At 42.6% G+C, this 27,077-nt stretch overlaps 1 protein-coding gene across 6 annotated transcripts in view; it reads left to right on the top strand.

Annotated features, from left to right (window-relative positions):
• RAPH1 (Ras association (RalGDS/AF-6) and pleckstrin homology domains 1) overlaps nucleotides 1–27,077 on the top strand; it is a 174,198-nt gene that overhangs the window by 94,059 nt on the left and 53,062 nt on the right. For 5 of the 6 annotated variants that reach the window (XM_075933801.1, XM_075933802.1, XM_075933805.1 and 2 more), the window contains exons 2-5: nucleotides 599–718; nucleotides 9,456–9,561; nucleotides 10,431–10,951; nucleotides 16,872–16,952. In XM_075933801.1, coding sequence (XP_075789916.1) covers nucleotides 599–718; nucleotides 9,456–9,561; nucleotides 10,431–10,951; nucleotides 16,872–16,952 — 828 coding nt within the window. The remainder of the gene's footprint in view (nucleotides 1–598; nucleotides 719–9,455; nucleotides 9,562–10,430; nucleotides 10,952–16,871; nucleotides 16,953–27,077) is intronic. The other variant, XM_075933804.1, reaches the window with a different exon arrangement.

Raw genomic sequence — 27,077 nt, 5'->3', positions numbered from 1 at the left:
CAAATTCAAACACTTCAGTGGTTAATAAATAAATAAATAGTAGTAGTTCCCTTGAAATGAAAAGTTTACTGTAATTGTCAAATTTTGAACCAACATTTTTAATTTGTTGATAGCAAGAAAAATTAGTCAAAAGAGAGGGGAAAGGCAACTAAAATTCACTGCAGCAAAATGGAACGTTTATTTCAGTTCATTTTACATGGGGTTCCAATCTAACCATATTTACTGAGTGTATGAATATATGAATATGTGTCTGTTCCAGCCTTGGGAGAGTAAAACTAGAAACTAAATTTACTTAATGCAGAAAGTGCATCAGACTTAATACTATCTTAGAGAAAAAAAGTTTACCTGTTGCATAGGTTTCGGTAGCTTCTCAGAAATATCTGAGAGGTTTACTTAATAGTACACTTTTTCCATGGTTTTGTTCAATGATGGTGTTTCCTAGTGTGATGTCATTTGTAGATAGATCCTTAGTAAGCTTCTTAAACTACAATCCTGAAGAATGTTCCCAAATAGTTTAATATAATCCTCCAAAGAGACCTTGTTCCTGCTTTTTGAATGCAGAGTGTAATTTGACTGGAATATTTCCTTTGTGTTTCAGATGGAGCAGTTATCAGATGAAGAGCTTGATCATGGTGCAGAAGAAGATAGTGATAAGGAAGATCAAGATTTGGATAAGATGTTTGGGGCATGGCTTGGGGAGCTGGATAAACTCACACAGGTCAGGGACCCTTCTTGAATAGGGGGATCAAATATCTCCGTGAGTGATTGGCACCAGTGTTACCCATTTAATTTTTAATGTCTCAGTATGTTTGTGCTTGAGCAGACATTGTCAGCAAACAATAGCATATAACCTAAGTCATGCAGAACACAATGCTATACACAGCTTCAAAAACAAATCTAACATCATAATCAAAGAGGTTGACAAAGGGGTCACTAGTCATCAGGAGCAGAACAGATTATGAACAGGAGGTGACCTGACAAAACACCAATGCTGGATTCTACAAGCCTGTGATCCCACTAAAGAATAACAAAAACACCTGAAACAACTGCTCATGAAGCTCCCTAATACTGCTCAAGACCAAATTTACACTACCTCCCCCCAAATCCCTGGCCACGAGTTTTCTATCTGCTACCCAAGATACACAAACCTGGAAATCCCAGATGACCCATCATCTCAAGCATTGGCATACTTACAACAGGATTATCTGGCTATATTGACTCCTCAGACTTTATGCTACCAGCACTCCTAGCTACCTTCGTGACAATCTACCTATGTTCTTAGACTGTGTGTCAGTTAAGGATGTGAAGTACTAGTTGACTATCTGATAAGCAAATGCTAATCGGATAGTTGACATGCTAGTCTATCAGAAAGAGGCAGCACGGGGGGGAAGGGGGAGGGAGAGGGTACTTCAAAGCAGCAGTGCCACGTGGAGCCTGGAGCTCACCTGCCCTTTCTCTCATTACCTACTGCAGCAAGACTGAACCTAGTGAGTGTCCAACCCTTTATTCTATTTACAGACTTTGAAACTGGTTGTCCAGCCAGCTTTGTAAAGAAATCTCCAAACTGGCATTCCAAAGAGAAAAAGCAACACCGTGGTCCCTGGAAATCTACAAAATAGTCTCCTGTAGGAAACTACACAAGTACCAGCAAAGGCAGAGGATGCTGACCTATTTGCAGGGTTCATAGCTGGAGTTACTCACAAATAAAGACCCAGGAGATGCTGCTTCTCTCCCTATTTAGACAACTCCTGTCCCTCTTAGATGGGGCCGATTTGATGGCTCATGTATCTCTTGGCATGCCCAATCTGGAGCCTGCCCTCACTTTAGGAAACTTCTTTCCACCAGGCTTGGGCAGCTGTCATAGTGAACGGATGGGCATAAGGGCCTAAGACTGTCCTATACATTTCTGTTTCTTAAACACAATCCACCTTTCTTCCCTATGCCTTTTCAGAGACTCTCCTCATGAGAGTGTGTTACAGATAGAAATGATCTTCATCAAGGAGCCATACAAGAGTAAATGTGTAGAATGGAGAGGAGTACCAGACAGGTATCGAAGTTTGTCAGAGTACTGTTTCATACTTTACCAGAGACCCTACTCCTGCCTGAAATCTCAACATAATCCTCCTTAGAGTGCTGGAGTCTGTTTGAATCTCTTTTTGACTGCTCCTTGCATTATTTCCGTCTGAAGATGGTCTTTCTAGTGCAGGGGAGGGCAAAAGGGCCTTCCTGGGCCAGAATCAGCCCACCAAGCAGGTTGATCCAGCCTGGAGAGGATCTTCCTCTTCACCTACCAATTAGGGCCTGGGAGCGGGGGAGCACCTGATGCTTTCTCCCGCCCTGTGAGCAGCACGCAGTGCTTTGAAGGGCCGCATGCTTCTCACAGGGCAGGAGGAGACGTCACATGCTCCCTGCCCCAAGCCCTGATTGGCCTGGGGGCAGGAGGAGCATGTGAAGTTTCTGCTGCCCTCTCCCCGGCCCTGCGAGGAGCACATGACACTTCAAAGTACTGTACACTCGCGCAGGGCGGGGGGAGGGCGAAGGAAGCTTCACGCAGCTCCCCCGCCCCCAGGTCAATCAGGACTTGGGGGCAGGGGAGCGTGTGATGTCTCCTTCCACCCTGTGAGCAGCGTGTGGCCCTTTGAAATGCCACATGCTCCTCGCAGGGCAGGGGTAGAGCGGGAGGAAGCTTCGTTGCTCCCCCCTTCCCTCCCATCCCCAGGCCAATCTGGGCCTGGGGGCGGGGGAGTGTGTGAAGCCTCTTCCTACCCTACCAAAGGAATGGGTGCCTAGTGGGAAGGGGGTGCAAAGGGGCTCCCCCACCCCCAGACCAATTATGGTCTGGGGGTGGGGAAGACCACAGTCATTCTGGCCCCACCCCTTCTGGATTAGGCCCCACCCTGTCCGGCCTGGGGCTACTTCAAAAAAATTTTAAGTGGCCTCCAGGCAAAAGTTATTGCCCACTCCTGTCCTAGTGGCTATTGCTTCAGCCGGAAAAGTGAATGAGGCTCAAGTGTCTATCAGTACGCCCCTACATATAACATTTCATAGGGATAATGTGCTAATAAGAGCCTGCATGAAATCTATACCCTGGGTGGTCTCGGAATTTAATCTAAACCAGTCAACCAATCCTCTCTTCTTCCCAAAACGACACACTGCACATTGGAAGTTAAGAAGTTGAATGCACACTAACCGAGTCCATATCTCTTTTTTACTTTGTTACATTGCTAGAACTAAACCATTCATTCAGTTTGTTTTCCTGTCTATTTCTGGGATCCTAAAAGTCAGGCCTTCTCTTTGGAAAATAACAAAATGGGTAACATAGTAGTATTGTGTTATCAGCTGTGTTGTGCATCTCTCCCACTGAACATTAAGACTTATACCAACCAGATCTCAAAAAGAATCCTCCACTTGAAGACTGTGCCCATATCAGAAATCTACAAAATAGCACTGCAGAGTAATCTATTGACTTATTAAACGTTACTCTTTGTACTTCGTGGTCAAGTCTGAGGCCATGTTTGGGGGATCATTACGTCAATCACTCTTTCAGTGATTTATCAGAAACCCTTCTATCTTATGATCCCAGAGGGATACTGCTCATCAGTAGCCTACAGTAGGATCCACACTGACACACATTCAAAGAAAAAACTTTTACTTACCTTGTGGTAACTGGGGTTCATTCTTGTCAGTGTGTACCCTAGAATCTGTCGTCCTCCCCTTGCCTTTTGGAGCCTTCAGCTATCATGGACTTCAGACTAGGCAGGGAACCAAGAGAAGGTTTCAGCTGCTCTGAATTTAATGTCCTCACATTGGAGGATGAGGCAGCTCAGGGTGCATGCAAAGATATTGCTGTTCAAATATGTTCTTGTGTATGTACTATGGGATTCACACTTGACAGCATCTGAAAGAATCGCACTTATCGTAGAGTAAGTAATTGTTCTTTCTGCCAAAATGATGCTCAAGTGCATCTGTCCTTTTATATCTCTTCCATTATGGTGGTAGGGATATTTTTATGGATAAATATTACCTATAAATGAATGCCATGTTGTGTTTTACATAATTTTGTTTAAGCAATAAATATTCTCAATTTTGAGCCTGTGGGTAAAGAGCAATGAAAAATCTTCAGTCCTAGATGAACAGAAAATGATGTTAGTTGCAAATTTATTTCACAATCTTGTGTTTACAAATTCCCTACTCTAAGTTACAGTAACAAGATAGGAATCTTTTGCAAAGCCATTGGCTGCATTAATAAGTGATTAATAATTAATGCCTCACAAAGACATATGAAGGCAGAGGAGTCTCAAAACAGATATTTAGCCTTCTATCACATAACTCACTTGAGGCATACAACATTTGCTTCATAGTGTATGACCAAACACTTGAGGTTTATTGGCATATTGTGAATAGACAAACATTACATTTACTAGAAAAGCTTAAACAACAAATAGTCTAGCAGCACCTTAAAGACTTATCAAAACATGTAGATGGTGGTATGAGCTTTCGTGGGAACAATCTGATAGTTAAGTTTGCATCAGGACCCTCCTCACCCAGGCAAAGTCTCAAAATCCTAGAAATAAATAGTTAAGGGAAAAGTATCCTGTGTTTTTTGCCACATTCATATTGCTCACAATGCTGTCTCCAGTGCATTCCATGACTTCATAATGTTTTCATTTCCATCTCTAACAGGTACTGAAAAGTAATGTTTATCCCAGCTCCACATGTGGGGTTTCATACGAAACTTTAAATGATCTCATATGCTTTTATATCTGTATCAGTAGATTGGCATATCTGACTGTCATTCTGTCCATTTACTTAAAAAGTTATTGTCCCTTAACATGATTGAGGTCACAGTTAAGATTTGGCATGAGCATAATTAGAGCTGGCAAGAAATCCAAAGTAGTTCCCTGCACGCATTCCTAGTGCATTCCTTGCTCTATTCCAGCTGGACTATTGGAACAATGGAAAAACAAGTCTGTCTTCCCTGAACTTAAGTGTAAATTTTTCTTTCCCAGTTCACTGGATATTTATTATGCTGCAAAGTAGTAATTTTTTCCAGATGGAAAAGTTTTTAAAGGATACATGTAAACTTTATGGTGCCCAGGAGATCTTTTGGATTCACTGTGCCCCCCATAAACCTTTATCCCAGTAAAAATGTTACAAAATGTAGTTTTAAACCCTGTAGCACTTGCGATCAATACTTTATACCATTTAGCATTAATGCATTTTTGCATTAGTGGTTAGCATTAGAATATCCTGCTTTCTAGGGCCAAGGTGTTAAGGAGTCTCTCATTTTGTGTTTTGGTTCCTTTCAATATTTTTCTTTTGGTTTGCTATAGCCAACCAGCATTTTTAGCAGTTGGGTGAAACTCATCAGTTCACCTTCAAAAGGCTTAGGTGAGAACATGTTCTGCTTCTGTCACTAGAATTAGGGATGTAATAGTAATTGATTAACTGATAAGCAAAAGCTTATAGGTTAATGCTATAGATTACATGCATTCCCTCCCCCACCTTGGCAGTAAATTTTTTAGCAGGCTGACCAGCAAGCTGTCTCAGTCCTGGCTTGTGCCAGGTCTGAGACATACCCCTGATGAGGCTTTGCATTTAAAGTGTATTAGGTGGGTGGGCAGACAACCTGGCTGAGTTCTGGCTTGTGTAGGGTCCAGGAGCTCAGACTGTTTTCCCAGACAGGAGCTGCTGCCACCCTGCACTGTTGCCTCTCTGTCAGGTGCAGCAGTGCGGGGCAACAGGCAGCTGATCCACGAGGGGAGCTGGCTTTTTAAACTGGCTCTGCTTGTGGACCAGCTCCCACCCTGGTACCCCAGATACAGAGGCAGCAGCTCAGAGTGGCAGGGGGCTCCTCAGGAGTGGGGCCTGAGTGCATTGGTTGCCCCCCCGTCACTTCCCCCCGGGCCTGTAGAATAGTCGAGTAACCAATAAGAATTCATGAGGTTAATCGACTATTCAATTAACCGATATTTAACATCCCTAACTAGAACCTATCTGTATACGTTTCCATGGGAAACAAAGGGTATGTCTACACTACAATGTTAGTTCGAACTAACGGACGTTAGTTCGAACTAACATTCATAGGCGCTACACTAGCGCTCCGCTAGTTCGAATTTAAATCGAACTAGCAGAGCGCTTAGTTCGAACTAGGAAAACCTCATTTTATGAGGATTAAGCCTAGTTCGAACTTACTAGTTCGAATTAAGGGCTGTGTAGACCCTTAATTCGAACTAGTGGGAGGCTAGCCCTCCCCAGGTTTCCCTGGTGGCCACTCTGGCCAACACCAGGGAAACTCTATGCCCCCCTCCCGGCCCTGGATCCCTTAAAGGGGCACGGGCTGGCTACGGTGCCCGTGCCAGGTGCAAGCCTGCCAGCACCCAGCCAGCAGACCCTGCACCTGGCACGGCACAGAGCCACCAGGCTGGCGGCTCCCGGGAGCTTGCCCAGGACCGCAAGAGGCGGGCACCTTCCTGGGCTAGTGCAGACATCGTGGACCTCGTCCACGATCTCTGCACTAGGCACAGGAAAGTGGCCGTCTAGGGCAGGAGAGCTGCCAGCCTGGCCACCCAGGAGCAGGTGTGTATGAAAATCAAGGGGGTCCAGTGAGACCCCCGACCCTGAGCCCTGAGCTTACAATGGCCGTCCTGGGTCAGACCAAAGGTCCATCTAGCCCAGTAGCCTGTCTGCCGACAGCGGCCAACCCTAGGGACCCTGGAGGGGATGGACCGAAGACAGTGACCAAGCCATTTGTCTCGTGCCATCCCTCTCCAGCCTTCCACAAACTTTGGGGAGGGACACCACTCCTACCCCCTGGCTAAGACTACTCCATGGACCCAGCCTCCATGACTTGATCTCACTTCCCTTTAAACTCTGTTCTAGTTGTAGCCTTCACAGCCTCCTGCAGCAAGGAGTTCCACAGGTTAACTATTTGCTTTCTGAAGAACAACTACTTTCTCTTACTAGTTTCAAGCCTGCTACCCATTCCTTTCCTTTGGTGTCCTCTAGTCCTTCTTTATGGGAACTCAGGAAGAACTTTTCTGAATGCACCCTCTCCACCCAACCCCTGCTTTTAGAGACCTCTATCCTGTCCGCCCTCCGTCTCCTCTTTTCTAAGCTGAACAGTCCCAGTCTCTGTAGCCTCTCTTCATATGGGACCTGTTCCCAACCCCTGATCATTTTAGTTGCCCTCCCCTCTCCCAGCCTCTCTCTTCCCCTCTCCCACCTCCTTTTCCCAGTCTCCCCCAGTTTTGTTCAATAAAGACAGATTCCATTTTTGAACACAATTGTCCTTTATTTTGTACATCAAGAAAAGGGGCTAGGGAATGGTAAGTGGAAGGAGGTGAGGGAGGAATGGGGTACGAGCCCCCGATGGGGAGGACTGGGCTGGCTCTGCGGGCTTCTGGGGGTGGAAGCTCTCCTGCAGTCCCCCAATTGCCCCCTCTCCCCAGATGGCAGCCTGCGGCAAGTGCAGCCGGTCTGATGGCCGAGTGCTGTGATGTGCCCAGTGTGGGCACTCCGGGCACTCCAAGCCAGGACTGGTTTTCAAGCAGGGCACCCCTGAGAACTGTCTGTCTGGGGTGGGGGTCGGGTCCCTTTAAGCGCAGCCCTCGGCTAGCCTGAGACAGCAGCTTCACGCTCTAAGTCCTCCTCTGATGCCCTGCCGGCACTGCTTCCGGCCATCCTTAAGCCCTGTTCAGGGTCCACTCAATGTGGACATTCTAGTTCGAATTAGCAAAATGCTAATTCAAACTAGTTTTTAGTTCTAGACGCATTAGTTCGAATTAGCTTAGTTCGAATTAACTAATTCGAACTAAGTTAGTTCGAACTAACTCTGTAGTGTAGACATACCCAAAGTCATTTGGTAACTCTTGATTTCTGTATTGTGTATAGTGTAGGGACTCCTGACCAAAACTTGCTTGCTTAGCAAATGAGATTTATCAAAAGGTCTTAATGATAGGTCAGAGACTATGGGTTTATACTGAGGAATTAAACCTCCCCTCTCTTCTCAGTTTCCATGTTGGTCCTCATCACCCACAAATAACTCCAGTTCCCAACTCTAGAAAGTCCAGGCTTGACAAAGTCCTGGCTGGGATGATTTAATTGGGATTGGTCCTGCTTTTAGCAGGAGTTTGGACTCGATGACCTCCTGAGGTCTCTTCCAGTCCTATAATTCTGTGATTCTAAGGCACATTTTTACTGAGCTGATGCTTGGGAAATCTCTGGAAACTAGCAAAGATACAAGAGTCATCTGTTTGCAGCCTGAGGAAGACAGTGGTATATCACTGATTTGTATTCGGTTTACATTTAGGTGGTTATCTTCCCAGTTGTAGGGAATAGCAATAATTTATTCTCCCTAAGGAGAAGACTTAAATCCTGCAGAAACTGATTATTTACGGCTCACAAAACTGCAAAAAAGGGGGGGAATGTATACTATGCCACGAATTGGCAAAAAGAACAGAAAATGAATTTACAAGCTAACTAAATATATTAAGCATTTTCATTATAATGGTAAAATATTTATACTATCTTAATATCTCTAGCCACATAACAGTTGATAAAGTATTGTTACATGTCAGCATGTATTTTTAAAGCCATAATGGACAATATATGCACAAGTACTCTTTTCTCATAAAGTGGAATGAAGCTTGCTTTCATAACTAGAATATTTAAAAAGTAATAGTCCATATGCTGAAATTATCAAATTACAGTAAACTCCAGTTGTCCGGAATCCAGTGGTCCGGCACTCCTGCTAGTCCGGCACCACCTGGAACCCGAAAGTGCTCCAGGCAGCCGGACAATTGGAGCTGCTCTGCCCCAGGCTTCCCCAAGTCAGCCACCGGTCAGTTTCAGCAGCGGCTGACTTGGGGCGCCCCAGGCAGGGCAGCTGGGGCGCTAGGTTGGTCCCATAGCGCCGTCCCATCTTCTCCCTCCCACCCCAGACCCCTCATAGCCCCCCCCTTACGATAGTCTGGCATATTTTATAATCCGGCACCCCCTGGGTCCTAAAGGTGCCATATTATTGGAAGTTTACTGTACATTTACTAATATTTACTTTTAAAAGTCCTCTTCCTCTTGCTTTTTTCTAAATTATGTTGATAATCAAACTGAGTCAGGTAACTAGAAAATCTCAGTTAAGTAATTCTTTCAAAATGGTCAGGGTAGAACAGTACTACAGAAGAACAAATTTAAGAATATATTCTTCTTCCTTTTAGATCTATAGCAGCAGAATGTCCAACTCTCCTACTTGGGAAGTTGGGGTTAATCTCTGTAAAGTGGTAAATATTTTCTCGTACAAATCCTACAAAAGAAAACTCATTTTTTAGATTATATTTCTCCCATTAAAATTAAGTTTTCATCCATATTTATAATGTTGTAGGAGCAACAGTCCCTGTTATATTAAATACAAACTTTATTTTAGCTTCTTTTCTTTCTTCTCAATATTTTTTTTTTAGAGTTTGGATACAGACAAGCCCATGGAACCAGTAAAGAAATCTCCTCTTCGCCAAGAAACCAATATTGCCAATTTCTCCTATCGCTTCTCCATGTACAATTTGAATGGTAAACAGAATTATATGAGATCCTCAATTTGTTTTCTGACATTGAATGAATATTTGTTTTAATGGAAAGCAGCCATCTTATCAAATACTAAAATCCTACAGTATTAAAACATGGCATCTAGATGTCATGTCATATTAGGAGATCATTTTCTAATTTGTTTACATTGTGTTATTCTGTTTGTGACACAGAATTCTTAATATCCCAAACTGGGTGTCCACCAGTGTCTAATGTCTGAGAATGAGCCTACCTATTTGTAAAGAACCATTATTCTGGTAACCTCTTTAATTAAAGAGGGAATTGATAAATTGTTCCCTAAGTCACATTAGAAGGAAATGGGGGGAAAATCTCATTTTAAGATTACACATGAAAGGGAAATGCAATAGTTAGGTCTAATATTTAGATTAAACAAAAACGCAAAAAACCCTGATATTATGAAAAGGTTTGTCAGTTTTTCATTATCTGTGACCCTTGCAATATGCATTTCAAAAAATGAGTTTCGATTTTCAAAGCAGTGGGGAGGATTTTGCCACATATCTTATAATAAAATTAATGAAAAATGTGTAGAAAACACATCTGTATTTCTTCAAAAATGTCAGAGGTGGTTTTTAACCAGGTAGTACTAGCTTATTAAGCATTTCTGTAAATTTGAAAGAAATTAACTTACATGATAGGCTTCCATTATTAACATTTGTGCTGATAAACATATCTCTGAAATTATATTAAAAGCTTTTTATTCTGAGTGCTGTAGATTCACAATGGTGACATTACCGTGTTGTTTCTACTCTTCCATTGCAAAGTGGCACAGCTTGGAGAAGAGGACTGAGAAATGGGTTAATCATGAGCAAGCTAATGCCTTTTGTTCCTTGCAGAAGCCCTTAATCAGGGGGAGACTGTGGATCTGGATGCCCTCATGGCCGATCTTTGTTCCATAGAGCAGGAGCTCAGCAGCATTGGGTCGCAGTCAGCAAACAGTGCTGCAATGAAACGCCTAGCCACAGAAACAAAAGTAGCTCAGAAACCACCTGCGGGTCGACTTTCCTCTAAACACAGCAGTATAAAAGGATCATCCTCTTCATCGGTTAGGGTAACTAAGCCGTCAAGTGCCAACTTTTCCCTGGATGACATCACTGCCCAGTTGGAGAAGGCTTCTTTGAGCATGGATGAGGCAGCCCAGCAATCTGTAATGGAAAATGCTAAACCTGTAGTTATTGCTCAGCACAGGAGGACAGCATCAGCTGGCACAGTGAGTGATGCTGAAGTGCGCTCTATCAGTAACTCCTCCCGGTCCAGCATAACCTCTGCAGCATCCAGCATGGACTCCTTGGATATTGATAAAATGACAAGACCTCAGGAACTGGATTTAACACAGCAAGGGCAACCGATTGCTGAGGTAGAGTACATTTCCATATAGGTTTTATCATGGCCATGCATAGTTAGTGTGTTATGAGGTTAGTGAGGATTAGCTTTTTCTTAGCTAACTTGATGATGGTTCTCTAGTTTCCTTCCAAAAAAAAAAATTCCTTTTAAGCAAGGATAAGGGCTTTCTTCAGGGGGCTTCCCTTCACCCTGTCTAGTTACATTGTAATGTTTTCTGTATTTTAAGGATTAAAAAGTTACTAGAGGGCAGTATCCCCCCTGCTCGCTATGCTCGCCAACCTCCCTCTCCACAGGGGTTACGTAACCCCGGCTCTCCCCTCAGCCACCAGGGAGGGCCAGGCTGCGCTAGCCCAGGCCCCTTCTTCCCTGCCCCCATTCCCCACACCATCCCTAGCCAGGCCAGCATGGGCCCTTTCTCTCTCTGTGTCCCCTCCCCTCTCTGCCATGGCCTAACCCTAACTACCCCTCTCCTGGGCAAGGCCACGCCAGGTTTGGCTCTGCAGCTGGGGAAGGCTGAGCTGTGGCATGCCAAGCCAGACCCCGCCCAGACTGTGGTGGCCAGGGAAGACAGGACTGAGGCGCAACTGGCCAGGTCCAGGTCTGTCCCCACCCACCATGCAGAGCGGAGGCCATGCCAGCCCTGGCGCTCCCCTCCCCCTCTGCGGGGAGAGGGGAGAGCAAGGCCATGCAAGCCCCAGCTCTACTCCCTCCCCCCGGTCTTGCCAGGCCTGGTTCTGTCCCCACAGCCACTAGGGGATTGGGCTGGGCCGAAGCTGTGGTCAGGCCCGGGTCTCTTTCCCTGCCCTCTACAGGGGGAGAAGCTGGGCCAGGCCAAAGCTGCAGCACAGCCAGGCCACTGGAGGGTTGGGCCAGGCTTGGCTCTCCCCTGGCTGCTGGGGGGGATTAGGCCGTCCCACCACCCCCAACATGGGGGAAGGGAAAAGGCCACATGGCTTGCTGCTCCCGTGGCTCCCCTGAGCACAGGGGAGGGGTGCCATGTGGCTGATGGCTTCACTGGGAAAGGGGGAGGCCGCGTGGTGGAGGGAGGGGCTTTGGGACACGCAGAGTGACACATGACATCACTCTGTCGTCCCGCAGGAAAACGTTTTTTTATATAGAGAGACACACTATGTTAAAGGCTCATAAATTCTATTACTATAATCTAGAGATGTACGCACATAATGGTTTTAAATCAGAGTTTTTGGGAAGTGTGTGTGAAGAGATTAGTGGGGGGTGTGATACATCTACTTCATGAAGAGCCATTTCAGTCTCTTTGCTGATAATGTTAATATGTTTAAAACTAGTCAGATTGGTGTAGCCTTTAAGATGACATTGTCAAAGGTTTAACCTTTTTGTTATTACTCAGTTCCAAAAAAGGGGGGTGTACTGTGCCATGAATTATTTTGGTTTTATATAGAAAGAAAAAGAACATGCATAATTCCAATAATTTATTATCATTTTTGCAGCATAACACATTATGCATTGCAAATTACATGATAAATTCAAATATTCAATAGTTAGTTTATTCAGCATATGTACTTGAAGTTCTTGCTATTTTCATATATGGGCTTTTTTCTTCAGGCCTGAATTCTCTCTGTCTTCATAAAGAATTTCATTTTGACCTAATCTTTATCTGTATGACAAAATCATTCTGCTGTTAGCTCCTACGCAAAATATTGTTTTTAGAATAGATAAGGAAGAAGATACATTGTATATTTATGGCAGCCTACTGCATGCCTTTGAAATCTCATATTTATATCCCATTGTGCCTTCATAAGAATTTTTCTTCTAGGAGTCTCAAATGCTGTTTCAGTTGCAGAAATAAAAATTATGATTGGATAGCCAAAATAGAGCTGTACTTATACTGACATGATACAGGTACTCCCCTGAAGCAGTCCTTACAGAAGAAAATCCATCAGCTACTCTCTAACCCTGCAAATTTCAAATGTTCTTTTGAGATTTTTGGTGTCATAATGGGCATTTTTGCATTTAGGTGAAGAGAAATGATTGGAGGAGTGCCAACAATGAAATTCTTCAGAAAATTCCAAATTAGTTTGAAATGCAAATTTGGAATAGCTGGAGGTACCTACAGGAATCTGAAAAAATGCCCTAGTGAATCAGAGGGTTTCAGTCAAAAAGGATTACTCATGATGCTTTGATGACATTAGAAAGTACTACTGATAACCTGATTGTCATCCAGAAGTTTGAGGGCCTCAGTTGAGGCTGCAAGAAGCAGGAAAAGACACCTCACTCCCCTCAAGCTGCAGTCCCACAGGATGGGGGGGTATATGTGCTGAGGCTCAGGGCTTACCCCCAGGTCCAGATTAACTCTTCTGGGAGCCCCTGTAGACTCTGGGTTAGGGTGAAAATCAGGGCTTCAGTGTGCAGGAGGGGGCTGCCAGGGAGCAGGCTGAGGTTTTGTGTGAGGGATCTGGGCATGAGGTAGGGTGCTAGACTCGGCTGGTGTGGGGTTTTGGGGCAGGAGGTATGGTGCAGGAGCGGGCTGGGGTAAGGGTGTGGGGGTCTGGGCTGTGGAAGTAGGGCACAGGAACAGGGGTGGGTGGCAGGTATGGTGCACGAGCAGGCTGGGTTGAGGGTGTGGGGTCTAGGAAGGAAGGTGCAGGAGTGGGAGCAGGAGGTGGAGCGGGGAAGCAGGGTAGGGATGGCAGCTGAAATCTTGAAAGTGGCCGATTTTAAGACCCTGTCATTGACCTAAGTGAACTGTAAATTTGGTAAGTGGGGCCCCTGTGAATTCTGTGTGGTTAGTACGTATCAAGGGTATGCGTTGACGTTTGTTTACACAGCTACGTGTGTAGTCATGTCTTGCACCAATCAGGGACGGGGACTTACACTTAGAGGTTTCAAATTAAACCTGTTTTTGCAGGAATGCCAGTTTAGGGCTTCCAATTTTTGGCCATGTGCCACCACTGTAGCAAATTGAAAGATTTAATACATGAGACTTAAACATAGTTGTTAACACAGCTCCTTCTCCTATCTCCTCCCCACTTTTTTTTAACAGTTCCTCGCAACAGTATTTGTAACTTAAATAAAAAAATTCATCAGTAAAAGGAAATTCTGTGAATCCATCATCTTTAAATACTGTTTTTCAACTTCTTTGGTAGCACATCTATCAGCAGTCCAGTTATTAAAATTTCTGAAATATTACTCAAAAGTCGGCAAATCTTATGAAATTATGCAAAATATCTTAGCGAAACTTGTAAGTTTGTAATTTCAGGAACTTGTTTGGTTATGCATTGCAATATTCATCTGCATTAGCTACTCCCATAAGTGGTTTGTGTAGAAAACCAGTACTGTGTTCTGCATGTATGTATGATGTGTTACAGCTATGAAGGTAGTCTTTTAACATGAGTCTTTTTTGGAGAGTATTGATTGTTTTTACGAGGAAAAAGGAAAGTGAGATAAACCTTGGTGAGGAATTTGAAGAACTTTGGAGTGGAAGATCATAGAAAACTAAAATTCCAATCTGTTTGCACATCAGTTTTATCATTTATTTAGGTAACTAGTTATCAACTTCTGCTCATAGTACTGGAAGCCTACATGCACTTTCCTACTTCCAGCCATTTATTGAATAATTTTCTAGTTAAATTGCTGAAATATCTTGATGTTTAAGTTAATATAGTTTTCTTGATTAATATATTACTTGAGTGGTATTTAATAAAATCAGTTGTTCTTTTCATTGTGTTGCCATGCCTGCAGACATAGCAAGCTGACACTTTGTGCTATGTCTTCAGATTATACAAGCTAGGAAAGTTTAGACTAGATGGGTGTTGGGACTGGAAACAGTCATGGAAAACCTATTTGATTAAAGGGACTAATCAGTAGGTGACATTCTTCCCTTTGAGACTGCACTGAACCAATTGCCAGTATAGTTTTAGAACCATTTTAAATGGTTCCATCATTGCAGCTAAAATAAAAACTGGTGTCTGTCACAATTGGCTGGTTAAATTGACCGGAATGAAGGAATTTGATATTTAACTTGCAGAACAACATTTTAAAAATGTATAATGTTGCTACTATAGCCATATCTTCGCTTCACTTATTTTTAGGGCTAAGTGTTATCTCCTGATCCCTCTGATTTTAAAGAAATGTGTCTTGATGCAGACATGGTAGACTTCATTCCCTATCTTTATTTATTTTTCTTTAAGTTTTAAAAAGCAAACACAAGAAGCTGTAGGACAAAGGGATATAAAAACTGTCATTCTTAAAAATACTGGCTGAGTACTGCAATGTCTGCTAGAATCTTAGAATTCAGTAGGTACCGTACCATTGATGTGGACAAACTGAGGGCACACATTCATGGTGGAGTAATGTGCACTATGTGGATGTGCTTTCTGTTGCACATTAATTGGTTTGATTTCAAATAGCACTACAGTAAAGAGCACCAAAGAACTTTTTGTGCCCACCAGCAAAGCCTACATGGACTAATGCACAATATGTTCCCAACCTTCTTGATACTAGGGACTGGAAAACCCATTCACAAACTTTTGGTGGGCCGGTAACATTTGTATATTTGCATATTAATTATGCAAATGACAGACATGCAAATAGTGTTACCCATCTTCCAAAAGCCTAGAGCCCCCAGTGCCAGCCAGGCCCTAACCCCCTCGGCGCTACTGGACCAACCCGGCAGCACCCCAGCTGCTCTGCCCCAGGTGTCCCCAAGTCAGCCGCTGCTGAAACTGACCAGCGGCTGACTCTGGGAAGCCGGAGGCAGAGCTGCTCTGCCCCGGGCTTCCTGGAGTCAGCCACTGGTCAGTTTCAGCAGCGGCTGAATCTGGACATCTGGGGCGCTGCCGGGTTGGTCCCGCAGCTCTGAGGGGCAGAGGGGCAGCGCTACGGTACCTACCCGGCAGTACTCCAGCTGCTCTGCCCCCGGCTTCCCCAATTCAGCCGCTGATCAGTTTTTAGCAGCGGCTGAATCTGGGAAGCTGGGGGCAGAGCAGCTCCAATGGTCCGGCTGCCCGGAGCACTTCTGGGTTCCTGATGGTGCCGGACCATCAGATGCCGGATCATCAGAGTTTTACTGTAGCAAGATTTCTTGTTTGGCCATACTTGGCCAAAACACATTTAGAACATCTGACCAAAATTAGGAACACAGAAGCATTCAGTGGAGCTGTAAAATATTACAGGAATTTCTGTAGTTTTCTTTAATCAATCAAATACTGTTACAGCTTTACAGAAATACAGACTTTGGGTTTTTTGTACATTATAGAGGAGCCTGAGGCAGTGAAATGAGATATACTGAAGGGACCATTGACAATTGGAGGCTATCATTTATTCTTACAATGCTGCTGTGTTATTGTTGTATGTAATATTGGTTAATTTTTACCCAGGTGGAAAAAGATCACCTGAGATTGTCTATGAATAAATCAAAAACAACCTTCCATTTTAGTTTAACATATTGGTAGGTTTAGATTTGTAGATAGTTAAAGGACGAAAATATAGTGCTGTTAGTGTCATTTTCTGTGTCAAATGGGAGAATATTGTTTTTCTGGTCAGAACCCCATAACTATTTACTTATACGATTTATCTTGGTCTGTTTTCTTATTAATTAGTAAAAGATAAAGATCACGCACACTACATGAAAATAAGCAAATACATTATAGACTACTAGGAAAGAAAATAGTAACCAATTTCTGATAAATATAACACAAACATAAATTACTCCCTGATTGTGGGTGGCAGGAGAAAATAAGCATCTATTTTTCTCTCTAAAATCATTGATCATTGTTGCACAACAGGGTGAGAGCAGGGATGTTTGTTGCATGTTTATTTTCACTTCCTTTTCTTTTACTGGTTCACATCACTGCTCCTTCCTGCTCTTCCTTCATGATAATAAACCATGCCTTTTCCTCCTCTTCCTTTTTCTTTCATTTCCCCACTTCTCCTCCCCCATTTCTTCATTTTCACAGCATAGTGTTTCTTTGGGACATCCCATCAAGCAGCCCAAGTGTCACATTGACTTTGCAGAAGAGGAGGCTGAGCTGACTCCTGTAAGTTATGACATGATTATCTGTTTCTCTCTCTCTCTTCAGTTTTTCATCTGTGGCTATGCCAGTCCCCCTTGTCATTAGAAACTGCATCCGTGATTATAGTCTCGTACATTAACTCCTCAGCAATGGAGAGACTCATAACCTGTAGCTTTTTGAAAACTTCCGTACCTATCCCCTCCCAATTCCCAAATACACTCATTTAAGCTATTTACACCAAGAGTGAGCAACCTGAGGCCCATCCGGGTTCTATGGGTGGGCTAAGAGACATTTTGTTTCCCATTGCCCACGTGCAGGGTTGCCAGATTCTGCTGGTTTCTGTCCATGTAGCTTTTTTCCTACCAGTATTACTAAAGTGACACTCATGTAAAGCAAGGGTACATGAAGTAAAGTGTGTGCTGATTTCTCACATTGTCTTTAAGAGCTGTGCGCTCTTGGTATCCAAAGCACTGCAATGGTTCACTTGGCAGCCCCACAAATTCTAGATCAGCAAGCACAATTAGCAAAACTCTGCTATCCTAGGAGACCATCTGGGTTACCCACTGAGATGGAGGGCCACTCATGTAGTCCACTCACTAGCTTAGGATGTTCATCACAGTGTGTTAAGCCTGATTGCTGCTACTCAAGCTTTGGCTATTTCAAGGGAAAGGTGCAATGTGAGATTTCTCCACTAGATGCGTTCTATAATTTATTATAATGACACCTCGCTCTCATACAGAGCTTTTCCATGCATAGATCTCAAAGAGCTTTTCAAAGGAGGTCAGTGGCATTATTCTGGTTTTACAAATGCTGAAGCATATGGAGGTGAAGTGGCATTCCCAAGGTCACGCAGTAGACTTATGGCAGAACCAGGCCTAAAGTTTGAGTATTTATAACAGTAGAATAAAAGTATGAAAGCTCAGTTTGGCCCTTTTGTCTACAGCATTGAATGTATTTAAACTTTTATTTGCATTTTAAAGTTTCTTTCAAATTAGACGTTTTTCTTCAAAAGTACTGTGTAATTTTGAATCTTAAAGGCAAAAATCTAAAGAAAAGGAATACTATTACAATTTCAAATTATGATAGACAAATTTACACAGAATTGTCAAGAATGCCAAATCTGTGTGTTTCTTATCGGATGTCATTGTTTCTGGTTCCATCCTCTTTCTAAAGTCTGAAAACAGATGTGATTTTAAAATGGGAGTTGGAAAACATCTTTCAAGTTCTTACAACAATGCCGAAAAGCATAAATTGCACAACGGTGCCCTCAGATGGCTAAATTAAGCAAACCATTTAGTATTCATAATATATTTTAATAAGGATTGGTATACCAAGAGATTCTTGTGAAAATAAAATATTTAGATTGTTACATAATTTTCTGCTGCAGTCAGAAAAGTAAAGTTAAAAAGCTTGATCAATCATGTTTATCACCGGGGAAGAAGTCTGGTGAAAATCCACGTATTCAAAATCCAGTGTTTTTACATGGATTTCAGGATTTACATGGATTTTACTTCCCCGCTCCCCTCCCTCCCCCCACCCCCCCAGGATTCTTCCTTTTGGAAAAGTCATTGTAGAAGATAAATTAGATAAGTACAGCAAATGTAGATATCCTAGTAATAGATGAATTTCTCTATAAAAGGAATTACTCATCAACTGGATAATTGTATACAGTACTCTTGTTTTAGTAAAACTATTGACATGTGTAGAACAATTATTCTGAGACTGAAAATACATAGGAAAATTTTGGAGTTTTCTCTTTACCATCCTGAGAGAGAACTTTTCTGTGGTGGTGTTTTTTTTTTCCCCTTTGATCTTGATTGTCATTCTTTCTTTCATCTGTATATTGACTTTGTTCTTATTTTTTAAAATATCTGATTAATGGCTTTATTGGCATGTTGTTTATTCATACAAAATTTTGACCGGGTTTTTTGTCTACAATATTTGTAGTCTTTCTCATTAGCAAATATCTTTTGCTTTGATGTGCTGTTATTAAAGGGAAAAGTTTAATGGAGGCTTCTGCTGTTTACAATGTAGATGACTGTAATAGTGTTCTGCTATTCCTGAGATCATATGTGTGTCCTTAATGTTACACATTTCCATATACTGGGGTGAATCATTTTAAGGTTCTTTCCAGAAGGATCAAACTTGCGTATGAAATTTCAAACAGATTAGGGATGTTAAATATTGAGTAATTGACTCATCAAATAGTCAGTGCATTTTGCATTGACTATTTGATTAGTCGATAGGGCGCATTCGCCTTTTGATGTGTAGCAACAGCCCTAGGGCTGTTGCTGCACTTTAAAAGCAAAAGCTCCGCATTGAGCCACATGGGGGAGTCCCTAGCTGATCCCAGGCTCCATGCAGCACTGCCACTTTGAAATGCCACGTGCAGCTTAGGGACACCCCAGCTGGTCCCAGGCTGCACGTGGCATTTCAAAGCAGCAGCACCATGTGGAGCCCAGGGTCTGGCCCCAGGCTGCACACAGCGCTACCATTTTGAAGTACCCTCTCCTGTTCCCCTCCTCCCTTGCTGCCTCTTTCTTTCTGATAGAAGTAGGGAGAAGTGACTAGTTGACTAGTCCTTCACATCCCTAAAACAGATTTTAGATATAGATTAAATCTACTTTATAACAGAAAGCTAAGAATAGAAAGTTGAGTGAGTTCTTAAGGAATTTCAGAGTTGTTATAACAGTTCAGAGTGTAATAAACATGTCAATTCTACTGTTTATTGTAGTACAGTATTTTAATCGATTAATGTAAAAGCTATAAATCTTTCACATAATACTTTTAGATATATCAGTTGTACTTAACTATTTGTTAATTATGATACTTTGTTTCTCCTATTTCTTAATGAAGCGATTGTTCCATATAGTATCTTTCAAGTCTTTAATGTCAGAGAAGCAACCTCCTTAGATAAAGAAACTGATATCAGATAAACTGCTTGTTTGTATTCAGTAAAGTTGGGCAGTGCACTCAAGCCCTACTTAAATTTGGGAGTTTTATGTCTAAAAATAGTGTGTCAGTAGGCTTGGAAGGATTAGGTTTTTTTTGTTTGTAAACACCAATTTCCCTGTGCACATAAAAAATTTTTTAAAATATTTCCATTGATGATTTGTTGAAATTTTCTTACGAATAAAGTAAGAAAAGTGTTGCTTGAGAATTGTGATGTTTGATTAAAGGCTATTTACCTTTTAACAGGTGATGTTGACAATTTGTGATTTAACAATTTAACAGTAGACTAACATTTTGCCTACTGTTGTTAAATAATTGTGTGACTTCCACCTGCCCCATTGATGTTCCAGTGGTTTATTGAAAATTTAGATAATTGGAATAAAAAGTTGAAGATCCATAATTTTGCACAACTATGAAAATATAAATAAAAATAGAAAACAGTTTTTAAATGATCGATAATCATTGGCATGATTTAAAAATATATCTGCTGATCTTAAGTGTATGGCATGTCATGTAGTAACTCTGAGCATTATGTAGTTACAAGATGCAGTATTTTATGTGCAATTTTTTCTAAAGAATTCATTTTGCAAACAGGTTGTGACACGTGTTTTTGTCTATATCTATCTATCTATCTATCTATCTATCTATCTATCTATCTATCTATCTATCTATCTATCTATCTATCTATCTATCTATCTATCTATCTATCTATATATATATATAAAAATACATTTGCACGTTTTAGATATCTGACTAGGAAGAAGTAATCTGTTCCATTAGCATGTGAAACACTTTGGTGTTGGAATTTCTACAATCGTTTTTTTAACTTGAAGTTTGTTCTCTTGAACCCTACCAACTTCAGCAAGTAGCAGCAATTCATTGAGTTTATTCAAAGGAAGCTGCAATCGTTTGTGAAAGGGTAGGGAAACTGTTTTTGTATATTTGAAAGTGTTTTTGCTGTAGTTCCTTACACTTCAATACAGTACTTTCTAGTGATCATCATCATGCGATGTGAGAGTCCTTTGAGTCCATCTGTTTAATCTTGTCTCACAGGGACCTCCTTACAATTTTATGTCATGTTTATTTTTGGGAAAATCTAAAACTCTTACTAGAATCTTCATAAGTCTTAGATGATTCATAAATATCCCTTTGAGACAGATGGGGATTTTTTGTTTATAAATTGAAATTGATCTAAATATTTGCACTCCGTCTCAGAGTTGTTCTTTGTTTATAGCAAAGAAAAATATGAAGACCAGCTCGTTCCCTTCTTTCCAAAAAGGGAAGACCTCCGAATTGTAACTGAGTATTTCAATACCACGGAAGGAGAAATTGTATACTGGTATTGACAGGCCAAAGATTTGTAGTACAGCTAATAATATTGTTTGACACTTTCATTAGTTTTAATTACATCTTACAAGAGATCACTGAGTGAAATGGTACATATTACCTTTATCTCATTTAGCTGTCAAGTACATGTAAAACAGTAGGATGGAAATATTTTGTATAGAAGTTTATATGCTAAATGCTTGAAAACATGCTTGGTTATACTGCAGTGTAGTTATACTAGGGATGTTAAAATGGTCAATTAACTTTTTTAACTCAGGTCCACCATCCCGGCCCACTGGCCCCTCCATGACTGGTGCTGTGCTAGCAAGATTCAGGCTGGCCACTGCTGAGGTTCATCAGAAAGGGCCAACCTCATGCTTACCATTTTACATGCCTAAGTTATACATGCTTGTAGTAAGTGTGAAAAGGAGCAAATGGAGTCATAGCATTGAAATATCTTCTCAGAATAACAAACATCCAATGTTTGTGTGTAGGGCTCTTTAAATATGTTGTAAGATGCTATACCCAACAGCTGGTCCATGAGCCCTGCTTGGTATGTAGGCCTGAAGATAATGGATGTATTCCTTTCTTTGAAGGAAGGAAGGAATGCGGGAAATCTTTGAAGTCCTAAAAGTAATTTGGAACAAGCACATATGCCATGTTTTTATGAACATCAAGGCAAGCTGTTTTTTATTGAATAAAGATATGTGAAAAGTATTTCATATTTCTAAAATATTTATTCAAGTTTAAAGTCCCTTTTATTCAATCTTAGCTCCTGTAGTATATTTCTGATTACATGAAACCTTTGGTGATTGATTGAATGTGTGTGGTAAAACATTTTACGTGCTTATGTTTGAGATCAAAGTTTAATTTTGTTAGAGTTATTAGAAGTATTCCCTATTTTTCTGTATGTATTTGATATTCAGTTCTTTGGATTAAGATTTGCAGTTCAAGGATTTTTATGTATGTGATAGCTTGCAGTGTGTTTTATTTTTGTAATTAAAGGATTGTTGTGAAAGGTATAGATTAGGTTTTTATAAAACTTATCGGATGAGAATATTTGATCAAAAAATCTTGGTTTTGAATTTCATCTGAATTACTTTTTGATATAGTGTTCATTTTATGCTATATCAATGAAGCTTGCAGACTGAGATCCTTGAAAATTTGGATTAATTGCCTTTTGGAGTAGCAGTGCAGGTCTTATTTTTCTCCGTATGGGACATTGGTTTCTGAATGTTATGTCAATGACATTTCTAGATGTAAATTGTGCCTAGGAAAACGTTCATTTAGGATTACAAATAAAAGGACAGTATGTGTGTCAATAGTTTGTAGGGTCAAAATTTTGACCTGCATTTTTGTGGCATAGAATTTTGAGAGGGGAAAAATGGATATTGAGTCATCCGTTCACCCCTGCAGGCCTATGCGGGATTGCTGTTGCCACAGTAAATATTTGTTTTATATCCGATCTGTCTTCAAATGTCTCAAACAATGTTTTCCATTAATGCTCCTAGAAGGTAATTCCATAACTCAACAATTATTAATCTTAAATTTTTCCTAATACCTGAATTAACCTTTTTCTGTATTGAGTTGTTTAAAAGTGCAGACTACATTTGCAGAGTGTATTTCTGTCCTATAAAATGAAACAAAAGTAATCTTGTAAATAATCCTTTCTTAGTTTTACTGTCTCATGACTAGTCCTCTCCCTCTGGGGCATTTACTCATTTCAAGTATTTGAAGAATGTTTTATCTACAAATAGCTGTTGCTTTGCCAAACTATAATATGTTAATCTCTTTTGTTGTTCTTGTCTATAGTTTCTCTAACTTCCCTACATGTTTGTGAAACCGAGGTGCCGAAAAGTAAATATATTATTCCAGAACAAAAGGCACTCTAGATTTCTAAAGAAATTTAGCTTTCTTGCTCTTTGACATGTCATTGCACCTCAAATTCATATAGGTAGTTTGACTGCCATTGATTTGCTAGCTCTGACTTTGATGGCCACAAACAGTCCAATCAAATCTCGTTATTACTTCTCTAAGTATTTCTTTGCCAATGAGTATCTGTATTTTGATTTTTGCTGTGGATCAGAAAAGCAGTGGGAACAAACTCTACTTAGTTCTTCTTTATTTGGCATTTCTTGAACAAATACTTCAATAATACCAACATTTTTCCCTTTTGAAAATACCTTGGTCCACCCTCACTGGCCTGGCTCCCAAGTGAATAGGAAAAAAAATCCTAACATATATACCCCCCAACTGAAAAGCAGGAAAAAGACACTTGCCTCACTCCGCCTCAAGCTCCAGCCCCTTGCAGGGGATGGGAAAGGGAAAAATAGTTTCCAAGGCAGATTAACTTTTCTGGGATCCTAAGGCTAGTAGATTTGTGGGGCCTTGGTAGGCCCTGGATTGGGGCCAAAAATTAGGGATTCATAGTGCGGAAGGAGGTTGCTGGGGAGTGGACTGGGGGTACGGGTGTTGAGTCTGAGTTAGCTACATGTGCAGGGTCTCCGTGGGAGGAAGGGTGCAGGGGCAGGCTGGGGGTAGAGAGATGTGGTCTGGGTAGGAGGGAGGGGGCAGGAGTGGGCTGTGAGTGGGGATGTGGGAGGAGGTAGTGGATTGGGGCCCAACCTGGAGTAGCTCCAGAGGGTAGGGGGAGCAGGTGGCTTCACATGGCTCTGAGAAAGTGCTCCCTGCAGGCATCAGCCCCCACCACTCCCATTGGCCATGATTCCCACCGCAGGGAGCCAGTCAGCTCACCCCAAGACTTGTAAGTCAGATCAAGGCAAGCCACAGACTGTCCATAGGTTCCCCCTCCCTCAGTTCAAAGGATTGCAAATTTCTATCCCTTGTTGGGAACTGGGCTTATACTAATGCTAATAACTAAGTGACCCATTAAACTGTCATACTTTATTCAAGATTCCTGCTCCCTATTCCTTTTGGTTAAACCAAGTAAAAGTTACAATTACAGGGCCAAATTTATCTAGGATTAGCCAGTTTATTCCCCTGAGATGAAAAAATTACTCTACAGAAGAAGATTGTAGCAGTACAGAGTTCCCCTTGAGATAGTCTTTGGCTGTAGTTGACCAACACAGGTCAGATAATATGTACCCATGATTATGTGGCCAGGTAAGCTGAAATAAAACTGCCATCATAGCAAGGAGAATGCTCCCTGAGCAAATTTACATTTCCCTGTACCAGCACTGGTTTTAAGGTGTATGAGGGATACGTCCACTTCTCAGGACAGAATTCCCTTTCTCTGTGAAAGATTCTGTTGTACTTACACTGAATGATAACTGCTATGGCTGCTTATGCAGTAATTGTTCTATTAGGGCTCAATCCTGTAAGACAGTGAACTCCCTCAACTCTTGCTGAAATGAACAGTTGATAGTACTCATGTAACGAGCAAAACAGTCTTCTTTTCTCTTGTAAGAATGTGTGTCTGGTAATCCTCCCCCAGGTTAATCAGTAATGGAAGCCAGGAACCCCTCAAACCATACTCCTGGCTACAATCCCCCACATCTCAACAACAGTGCTCCGGAGTAAGCTGCTGTTACTGTAGACCACCTGTTATTTTTTCAGTTACATGATAAAAACATAGAACTCCAGCAGTACTCTTTTCTGCTAAAACTTTCTTTTGTTGATTCTCTGTGGCCTGAGACATTTGGGCTTTTTTTGCCTTGTGGATAGTGAGCATGTGTGAGTCTCAGTTCCCCACCCACCTCTCTCTCTGACAGCAAGCAAGGTGGCCAGTTTGGGGAAGAAGGGAGGACAAGAGAGACCTCCTGTAATAACCTTGTGTGAAAGCCTTGTGAGACCCTCTCATATAGTATCGATCATATACAGGCAGTCCCCGAGTTACGCGGCTCTGACTTACGTCGGATCTTCAGTTACAAATGGGGCCCTCCCTCTCCCTGGTCTCCAGTAGACCAGGGAGAGGAAGCAAAGTGGCGGAACACGCGGGCAGCGGACAGCCCAGACACGTCTGGGCTGTCAGCTGGCCGCGTGCTCCACGGCTTTGCTTTGCTCTGCTCTGCTCTGCTCCCCGTCCCCCTGGTCTACAGACCAGGGGGACGGGGAGCAAAGCAGAGCAAAGCCACGGAGCCCGAGGGCAGCAGGATAGCCACGGTGCGTCTGGGCTGTCCCACTGCCCCTGTGCTCCGCGGCTTTGCTCCGGACGCCTGTGGTACAGCAGCTGGGGCGCTGCTGGTTGGTCCCGTAGCCCCGCTCTGGGCACCACTGGACCAACCCAGCAGCACCCCAGCTGCTCTGCCCCAGGTGTCCCCAAGTCAGCCGCTGCTGAAACTGACCAGTGGCTGACTACAGGAAGCCCCTGCCCCGGGCTTCCTGGAATCAGCTGCTGATCAGTTTCAGCAGCAGCTGACTTGGGGATGCCTGGGATTCTTAAGTTGAATCTGTATGTAAGTCAGAACTGGCCTCCAGATTCAGCCGCTGTTGAAACTGATCAGTTTCAGCAGCGGCTGAATCTGGACGCCAGTTCCGACTTACATACAGATTCAACTTAAGAACAAACCTACAGTCCCTATCTTGTACATAACCCGGGGACTGCCTGTAGTATAGATGTAGTATCATCATCCGTACCTCATTCGGCACCAGAATACCTGGTATGGACAAAACCTCACAGAAGTCCTCAGCGGCAAGTACTGTTGACAAGCCCACAGAACCAATGGGCACAAGCATGATGTCAACAGCGCTGGGGAACCAGGACAGGAGTAAGCACTCCTCTAAAAAGGCATTACTGGTATGTAGTATCATCATCAGTACCTCATTCGGCACTAGAATACCTGGTATGGACAAAACCTTCATCCTCCTCTGTGCCACCAGCAGCCTTGAGTTAGTTGGCACTGTTGGAATCTAGACAGTCTAGGGACCTCCATGTATCAGACGTACTGGAGTTTCCTTCTCTTAATACTGGGACTGCCACGTCAAGCTTTTAAACAGCATGGAAATCTTCCCTGGTGCCCAGTATTACCAGGGTCCTCAGGCATACCCTTAATAGCCGCATCACCACTATCTTTATACAGCCATCCATGGGCCCTGCCACTAACCTGGGTGCTGCCGCCACCACCACCCAAGTGACCATACAGGGATCCTTGTGCTACATATCAACACCATGTGTCTCAAACTTTCTTCGTTGCTCGTAGGGTGGGATGCAGGTGTAAAGATCCTTATAACACGAGGCAAATGGTCACGTATGGGGATATCCCTTCACAGCAACCTGCTCGAGCTAAAGGCAGTCAGGAATGTCTACACCTACCTCCTCTTATTGATCAAAGTATTACGCATGAGCCCTAACAGACAGTTGACAAGGGAGAGCCAGGTCACCATCCCTCAGCATGGAGGTGATGGTACTATGGAAATGGTGTATTTCCCACTGTCATACTGTCAGCAGCCTACCTCCCAGGCGCACACAACTCAATAGCGGAAGTCTCAGTTGTAAATTTCCACAGTCATGACGGGGAGTTTGACTTGGTAGTACTTCACAATCTGTTCAGGCAGAGGGGGACACCAACCACAGATTGTTTGCCATTTACCTGGTCAAGAAATGTCCATGCTACTGATCCAGAGCAGGGCGAGCTCAACACTCTGGACAATGCTCTTCTCCCCAGGGACAGAGACCTTCTTTTCATCTCACCTCTTTTTCTCCTACTATTAGAGGTCTTGCCGAAAATAGTCAGAGCACACATCATTCCGGTCAGTCCTACTTGGGTGAGACAGAACTACAGGGTGGAAATCCCTGGTCCAGCACTGTCGGAACCTGAACAGTCCTGAACTAGGGAGTTTGCCAGACCTGGGGAGGTCAATGCTCCCTTGCTGGCTGTTCCACTTCCAGGCTCCTAAGGCTGGGGCTCCTGC

The sequence above is a fragment of the Pelodiscus sinensis genome, chromosome 7 (assembly GCF_049634645.1).
Source record: "Pelodiscus sinensis isolate JC-2024 chromosome 7, ASM4963464v1, whole genome shotgun sequence".
Classification (NCBI taxonomy): domain Eukaryota; kingdom Metazoa; phylum Chordata; order Testudines; family Trionychidae; genus Pelodiscus; species Pelodiscus sinensis.
This window is presented reverse-complemented; position numbering and strand designations above follow the sequence as displayed.